The 9,059-nt window shown below is 39.5% G+C and overlaps 1 protein-coding gene across 1 annotated transcript; it reads right to left on the bottom strand.

The window, feature by feature from the left end:
* Window positions 1–356: 356 nt before the first annotated feature.
* metrnlb (meteorin like, glial cell differentiation regulator b) lies at window positions 357–6,062 on the bottom strand. The gene is made up of 5 exons (XM_085460000.1): window positions 5,645–6,062; window positions 4,201–4,384; window positions 3,890–4,115; window positions 2,511–2,570; window positions 357–1,578 (listed from the first exon to the last, which is right to left on the bottom strand). The coding sequence occupies exons 1-5, from the start codon at window positions 5,737–5,739 to the stop codon at window positions 1,262–1,264; spliced, it is 882 nt and encodes a 293-aa protein (XP_085316126.1). The 5' UTR covers window positions 5,740–6,062; the 3' UTR covers window positions 357–1,261.
* Between the last annotated feature and the right edge of the window lie 2,997 nt (window positions 6,063–9,059).

Raw genomic sequence — 9,059 nt, 5'->3', positions numbered from 1 at the left:
CTCGTCTTTCAGCTCTCCGCCCATCAAGCCTTAGTAGTTTCAGCCATCAATCCATCTGGCAGTCCCTTTTTATTTTGGCAGACAAGCTTCTCCTGCCATTAGGCTACAATTCAAAACTACTCCTACATTAAGTATACAATGAATATCCTGTACCTTTAGGGCTGTACACTGTAAAGGTTTTGTTTAGTATAAACTTGAAAATTTGAGAGAAAAACATTAGCATATTAGTATCTGAGCTACCCGGATTATTATGGTGGAAAATATAATTGCTTCCACTTCTCTCACTCAGTAGTGAACACACACACAAACACACACACACATATACATGTGCAGGGAAAGCAGATGCCAAACAGAACAGTGGCTCATCAAAGCTCCACAGGGGCAGCAACGCCAGCACTGACGCACTGCTGCTCTCCTGCCAGCTAATGGTCACTGAGCACTCATAATAGTTTTTTCTTTTGGTTAGTTAGGTGGATAATAAGTCTTTGTTTGCATCCATGTGGGTGGACAGAAAGCCTGGTAACTTTTGGTCCTTCACTTTCTGTTCCTACTACAAACTTCACTTGTCAGTTGTTTTCAATTATCCGCATGCCAGCCACACTAAGCCCCTTTGTGCCGTGCAGTATCTGACAAATAGTGGCAGATTTGTTAATAAATTATAAACAGGGCCCCTCTATCAGGACATAGAGGTCATACTAACACATTCACAACCTGAAAAACACGCCAAGTGTGTACCTTTTTGGTGAGATAACAACACATATCTTTAATTTCTGTAAATATGTACAGTCCCTTTGAACTCATTAGCAGCACACACACACAAAGACTCACAGAGCTGCGTACTATACACTTCTGTCAGAAGACTCCTAAATTTTACAGAAAGCTTTTTACAAAGCAAACTTTCATTTCAAGAATGAGCAGTATCGTCAAGAGAATAAAAATGTTAACCAGGTAGGCACGAGTTTAAATTTAAGCCTCTCGTTCCTTCTTTCACTCACAGTCACTCATGCACAGATTTACAAACATATTTACATATGCAGTAGCAAAATAAAGCCAAAGGGACATTTCGGTTTAAGTAGCACGTTGGCTATTAAAATGTCATAAAACTGATACGATTCTGAAGACGTAGCCTGTAACGAAAACAATAAATCTGTAAGATTCCTTCCAGTCCCTTATTGACCCATCTTCCAAATTGTAACCTTTGCACGTTTTCTTCGCTGACTGAAGCACTCCTTGTTTAAAATCAGAGCAGAGAACAGATCTCTCAGTTTGTGTCTACTTGACATGGGTTTGTTCCTGCATTTTGTACTTGGATGTACAGCTTTAGAAAGTCTTTGTAGCGTGGTGCACAGCCAAGCCAGGCTTCTCCAAAATGGACAGAGCCAGTCAAAAGATACTCGTCCCCTCCAGGACGCACACTGCACTGTGCAGGAACATTGATACGACCACTCCAACTCCGTCCTCTGGCTCCACCCCAAGCAAACACCCTGCTCTTTTGGTGAAACAGTCGTCTCAGAGTCACTGTCGCCATGGAGTGCTTGTTAGTACCTGGTGCAACGCCTTGGAAGACACCACTGCCAGCTACAGAGAAGGAACAGTTTTAATAAAAGAAAATTAAATCAACAGGTTAAAATTAAATAAACTTCAGAAAGCAATGAAAGCTTTTTTTTTTTTTTTTAAAAAAACCCAAAAAAACTGCTGTCATAACCTCCCTACCCTGGTGTACTGCTAATATCAGAGTTATATTACTGTGCAAGTCTGAGTCTTTCTGTTGACTGTTAACTATAAATGTTCAAATGAAAAGATGAAGAATGAAGAGAACATTTAGACTAAATCTACATGATTGTCAGATTCATAAAAGCAAGAAAATGCCTCAAGACTACTTAGCAGAACACAGGCTAATGCATTAATGAACACTGTGAGCAAGCGAGATACAATTATATCCCATTACATTTTGTTTAATGTCTGAGTACATTTGTGCTAATTGATATGATTTGTTTACGCAGCAAATCAATGTGATTAGGAAACTGATCAAAGCTGTCGCAGTCTGGGCTGCATGTGCCTACATTTCTGGGAAAGTACGGATCAGCTTGCCGTGTTGGTTTTATGCATATATATATATATATATATATATATATATATATATATATATATATATATATATATATATATATATATATATATATATATACATATATATATATATATATATATATATATATATATATATATATATATATATATATATATATATATATATACATATATATGTGTGTGTAGTTTATGCTATAGCTATGGAGTCATTTTAACACAGTACTATAAATTTAACATAAGAACACTGCACTACATAATTCCAATTTAGTTTTGGTGTGACATTTTCTTTCTAGTTTCTTGAATGGCAATAATCTAATCCAAGGCTTAAATTCCAAACCTTTCAAAGGTAATAAGCAAAGTATATTTTGCAAAATGTGAAATCAATTATTTAATCTGTATGCATGTGGATATTTATTTACCAAAGTCACTAGTACACACAGCCATGAGGACCTCTTCATCTGAACAAGGCTTGCAGGCGACTGAAATTGAAAATATGACAAAAAACAACAACAACACTTTAATAAAGAGCTACTATAAAAAAGACAAACATTTTTCCTTAGTTTGTGTATTTTTATCTAATCTAGTTTCCCATTAATCTATTTCACTCTCAAAGTCTTGGTGGGTTTTTCTTAGATATCAGACATCAAAAGAGGTATAGAGAGCATGTGAATGAAGACAGCAGGTGAGGGAAGAGATATAGCTGGAGAATTACCCCTTGACCCTGCCAGCTATAAAAACAGCTATAAAACACCAAGGCACACTGACACACTCAGACAGGAAGTTTCACTGGGAAGGCTTTCTTCGCTCTCATAAAGATAGTCCAGTGCGACTCTCCACCCACCACAGTTCCTCTCAACACCACTTCCCTCATATGGGTGGGCTACTCAAATTTTCCTGTTCTAATGGGGGTGGCGAAGATCTGCTCTTGATTGACAGCTGGGAGACGATTGGCTGACCCTTGTGCTTGACCCTAGTGAGACCTTTCGATTGGCTTGCTTGTTTTTATATGTCTGGCTGATACAGGGAAGAGTGGGAGTGAGGAAGTGTGTGAGGGGGGTGGGGTGTCAGAAAAGGGGCTACTTCAAGGTGGGATGAAGAAACGAGGGTGAAACAGTAATGAGGCCTCATGCTTACCAAACCTTTTTGCTTTTCCAGCTCTGGTCTGTCAGCCTCATTTCACGTTACTAAACTGCCAGCTATAAGTAACATTTTACCAAGTTACCAAAAGATTGTGGACAATTTGCAAAACCATGTGAAAATTGAGCTGCAATCACTGGGAATTTATTTGAGTTTACATAATACAATGAATATTTGTCCTTTTTCAGTGTTTAAGTATCATTTAAAATTAGGAAATTGTCACTGCTTTCTGCTCATTATTTAAATTTTAGATATCATTTCTCACAAGAATGCTCAACATGGATTCTGAGCTTACCAGAATCCATGTTGACATATCAGGTTATTATTGCATCATTAATGAACTGTTCTTTATATAGTCCCTGCTTACAACAAAGTCAATTAATTTTTAATGTTATGTGAAATCAATCTAAAATATTCTGGATTTTATGGCTTGATATTTGTGCAAATAGAGAAATAGGTTTCATTATTTAATCTTTAATGAGTGTTATGAACAGTAACACTGAATACTGGGACTGAGTACTGAATACCGAGAGCTAAGAAAAGTAGCATGCATCAAGAGGAAATGACTCAGCATTACATCAAGTTACCAGAAAATGAATTTCACCAGTCACACAAGAGCAAAACACAAAATAATGAAAAAGAAAAAAATGCAGGCTGTTACCTAAACCAGGTTGCAGGTATGGGAACATGTGCATCGCTGGCCCCTGACTGGGCACCAGCTCATACTGGAAAGCTGTGATCCTCCGGCTGATGTCTGCCTGTGGGATAGCCTCCACAAATAGCACCCCCTCTGCCAGGCTGAAACAATGCACTGTTCCCTGAGCCTGGTCCTTTTCTGCCAGCAGCAGCCTCAGATCCCCTGCATGCTCCAGGTACACATGAGAACCCTGAACAAGGTGGGCCAAGCAGACACATTCAGAACTCCTGATTATACACTAAGGCTTGTTTCTCAACATTGGTCTCATACTCTACCTGGGAGTAAACTTGAGGTTTAATGCACACATGGAGACCTGACATATGACCTGGTGAAGACTCTATGTTTGATCTCAGGTTGACAATTATGGCCCCTGTGGGGTAAAGCCACTCTAGAGATCCCTGAGAGCAGCGAAGGTAGACCTGCTCCACATCTCTGCGATGGGACTCATGGCTCAAACCGCTGTAGAGAAAAAGACGATGATTTTTTTTTTTTTATCACATATGGCTATATAAAAGGACTATAATATAATATCATCAAATCAACCTTTAACCAGTACTACAGAGATTGTACTCCTAGGCTACAGAATCCAGACAACATTTTTGTGGATGTAGAAATTTCTGTAACATGTTTGTTTGTTAATGTATTTCAAACATGTAAACAATATACAGGTACATTTAATAAAGAAAATAAGAGAGAGAAAAAAATACTATACCAAATTCAATACATTTCAATATTGCTACCGTTCTGATTCATTTACATGTTGAAAGGGAGTGGGAACGTGCTGGACCAACAAAGTTAAAGAAACATATAGAAGGGATTAAGACCAATGAGGAGAACTCCTGCAGCTGTCTGCCAGCAAATCTCTCACTTGTCTCTTGTGCTGATAAGCCACCTCAGCATCAGGGACTAATTAAGTTGTTAGAAGTTTAAGGCTGATGAAGTTTACAACACAGAGTGTAAAGAACAGGCTTTCATTTTTTATGACTTGGGGACTTGGAGGAGTGATCAAAGGCGCCATGTGGCTGTATTTACTTAAGATAGGAGCTAGATTAGAGACATTCCTGTGATCATGCATACATAAAATCTTAAAGGAAGCATTTTTAGAGAAACTACAGAGAGGAACACTGTCAAAATAAACCAACGAAAATCACTCTTGTGATCTGTTTGTCATATTGACACTTTCCTTTTCGAGAGTATTGACTGAGCTAAAAAAAGAAAAAGAAAAAAAAAGAAAATCCAGTAAACGAATTAAGGATTAATAATGAAATGTGACGTCATTACATTTCTCAGCAATAACCACAAGCACTTCCAAAACATCTCCTGTTTTCACTGACATTTCTTCCACTTATTTTACTCTGAGCCATGAGGGCTCCTCTTGAACTTAAAGTTAAATCTTACTAAAACTACTCATCTAACGCCAAAACCATGCGTAACAACAGAACTGGCTCAAAGAAACACTTATCCTTTTAACACACGGTTGAATTTTCTTTCTTTCATCACTTGTGAAAAACACGGGGTAAGTAAACAGCACATTAAGTCACAAGATTGTTTTAACCAAACCTTAATAATCTACGCCTATATGAATGAACCATGTGTTGTCCGTGCCATCACTTAAAACGGCGCAATGCTTCAAGATTATCAGCCTGACATTCACAAATGAAAAGATATCTGCTCCTGAACTGATATGACCACAAATCCTTTGTTCGTCTCCATCCTCACCTTCCTCGCCAGCTACACTGATCGCTGGAGTACTGTGCCACCGCCCGACACAGCAGCACAGCTGCGACCCAGTGCGCAGCCCACGGCCGGAGCATGGTGGCCTGTCTGCCCCAGCGGTCACCGGATCCCGCACAACCACACAACACCAGACCAGCCCAACTAGCTGCGCGCTCTGTAGCACCCGAAACAAAAGTATCCAGTTAAAATATCACACAAAAATACTCTTCTGCACGCCTGCGGGCTACATTGCTGGATCAACCGAGGTAAAAGTTGCGACTGAGGTTGGAAAGCATCAGGACAAGAAGTCTGTAAAAGGAGTAGTGCGCCCACAGCAAGACAACAGAGCCTATTCAAAAAAAAAAAAAAAAAAAAAAACTTTCGCTCTGCGAGCACCGCTTCACGGCAGCGGGGGCGCGTGCCAGCAGCTGACTCCGCTTGAGTGACACGCGAGCGCTGACTCCAAACCACTCCCACAGATACACCGGAAAGATATGTGTATGAGACAGAGCTCCAAGCTGAACACCGAACGTACTGGCCAGCTATGCACAGATAAAACTGAACCCACTAACTGGGAATAAACGCTCGTGTTAGTTTGTATGACACGGAAGAATTGATAGATAAAATACAGCAGACACTGACAGTGGAGCGGCAGAATTAAAAGTTGAATACGAGGCACATTAAACCTGTGTTTGCATGTGTTTTCATATATATGCAAACACAAGTTTAACGTGTCATTTCTACCATGGTAAGCACCTTTGCGCTTCCTTGAAGTCCAACAGGTCCCTTATTCTTCTTCAAACTGCTTATGTGAGTGGTTATGTGCATGCCGGCTTTATAAACACATGGATCATATTATCAGCGTGAAAATTAGATCAGCATGCAGGTCTGGAGCAGCAGCCTGATTTTTGCAGCTCCCTCAAACGTCCCCCTTAAAACATGTGAAATAGTCAATGCTTTGCCTTTTAGCGCTTTTCCTCTATTGTCATGTTTTAGGACGTTTAACCCGATTCAAGGACGCACGTGAGTTACTTTATTCTTTGTAACCCTTTTTGCAGTAGCTGCGGCTAATGTCCCTGCGCCGCTGCTATTACAGTCCTGCTGCTTGGTTTCCTCTAAATACAAACCTGTAGAAAAAAAATGACATGAAAAAAACGGTCACATAAGCGTCTGTTTGTCTCTTTGGTGTTTTTCCCGTGAGAAAACAGTCAGAAAGCAAGCATGTTACTGACTCGTCACATTCCCCCGGACAGCCAGAGCAATCTGACGCATTTCGAGAAATGCTGTAACAAACTCCTCTACCCCCCCTCCCCCCCCACCCTACACACACATTCCATAATGCCTCCCTGTGAAACTGATAAATAAAAATGCCCTTTTCCTTGGATTTCTGACATTAAATTAAATTTTAAAAAAAAATACAGTAAAGAATAACCCTCCTTTGTAATATGAATATTTTGGAATACAAGGCTGTGAAAAAAAATTATTTGGACAATTCTAAACCACAAATTTAGAATAAGCTTATATACACAAGAGGTTCATATCATTTCCATGCGCCACTGTCTAGATGCAGTGTTTACTGTTATTTCTATGTTGGGATTCCCAGGGTAATGTTGGGATCTTTAATGATTTAGGTAACCGTGGTAATGTATTTGCGGATTTATATATGTATGATGTTTGCTTATAAGCCTTTACAAATATTTCTCTCACATATTATGTTTGCACTCGTATTTGAATTGATTTGTGAACAACTGTGTGAATAAACGCTCTCAGAAAGGGCTTATACAAAGTATTACAATATAATTATCGTTGTTAATGAATCAGTAAACAAGTGCTTATCCTTAAAATGCATCTCTCCTTAGGTTTGAAATAGGGGTAGACACTGCCTACACAGGGACTCTCGAGTTTAATCCTGTCACCACCACAGAGGACTCTTTCTGATGTGCTGTTTGACCTCAGATGCTCCTGCACCATGTGAAGTATTTACAGAGCAGCAGAACCTCTGACCTTCTCCCCTGCAGTCACCTGGCTCTTCTCAAGCAGACTGACAGGAGGAACGCCATGTCTGTCTACACTTTTCTTCCTCACTGAGCCAAACACACAATTGCTCTATCTCCCATTACAACCTTTGTGGCCTTTACTTACTTTCTCTCAGTCTTTTTTGGTTTGTTTTTGTTATTAAGAAATCCTAATTTACGCATGGCAGCTTGACAGTAGCTGTTGAATAAAAGGAAGGAACACTGAGCCCACGCCAATGAAACACCACTTCATGCTTCCCTACAAAGGAAGACAGTGAGACAGTGAAAGTGAGGAATATGATTTTTGGGCTGAGCATCTACTTCGCTGTAGACTGTAATGATTTGTTTTCTTATACTGTTTATACCCCGTGTTTGCCTACTGGTGGTGGTCAGAGGGCCCGGTGGCGCCTGTGTCCGGCAGCCTCGCCTCTGTCAGTGCGCCCCAGGGCAGCTGTGGCTACAATGTAGCTTGCTATCGCCAGTGTGTGAATGTGTGTGTGAATGGGTGAATGACTGAATGTAGTGTAAAGCGCTTTGGGGTCCTATGGACTAGAAAAGCGCTATACAAATGCAGGCCATTTACCATATATGCTGAGCAGAATTGTCATCACTACAACTGATCAAAAATAAATAAACACAATTTCTACAAACACAATTTTCTTCTTTCTCGAGTCATTCAATGCAGTGTAAATGTTTAATTACCAGCCAGTAACCTGAGGTACTCTGAAATTTTTTAAATGTTTCATAATTGTCTTGGTTTACACCTATCACCTGGTGCCCGATCCAATTAATTTTGCAGTGTCTTAATGGCAGTAGCTACTGTGGATGTATACACAGAAATGCCAGCATAGTCTTGCACAAGATTATCCATTTCTGGATAGTCATGTCCAAGACTGCATGACTATAGATTTCATATCCCAAAGACATCATGGAGGAAATCAGTATTTGACATTTTGTGGCCTGATTTCTTTCACTGCTAATGATGCTGAGGTCTTAATGGTACATGTCAGAGTAAAAATTAAATTTCAGCTATTATAATAATAATAAACTTTATTTATAAAGCACACTTAAAAACCAAGGGTATGCCAAGGTGCTTAACAAGTAAGATAGAGAATAGGAGGAGGATAATAGAAATAGGACCAAAGCAAGTACTAAGTATGCAAGCAGATAACTGTCACTGATACATAGGAAAGCAACGGGTACAGAGCAAACAAGAATTTAAATGAGCATAAAAGTGCATGATATAAAATCATAAAAGAAATATTAACTAGAGGGAAAGGCAAGATTGAATAAGTGGGTTTTTAATCGTGATTTGAACAGTGCAATGGAATCAGATGTGTGGAGGTCGAGAGGAAGGGTATTAGCTTTAAGGACTTGTAAATGTCTAGCAATTTTCTGGCCTT

This window comes from Copadichromis virginalis, linkage group LG6, assembly GCF_057382275.1.
Source record: "Copadichromis virginalis isolate Kocher_CV1m ecotype Utaka linkage group LG6, C_Virginalis_male_GT1.1, whole genome shotgun sequence".
NCBI classification, from domain to species: domain Eukaryota; kingdom Metazoa; phylum Chordata; class Actinopteri; order Cichliformes; family Cichlidae; genus Copadichromis; species Copadichromis virginalis.
This window is presented reverse-complemented; position numbering and strand designations above follow the sequence as displayed.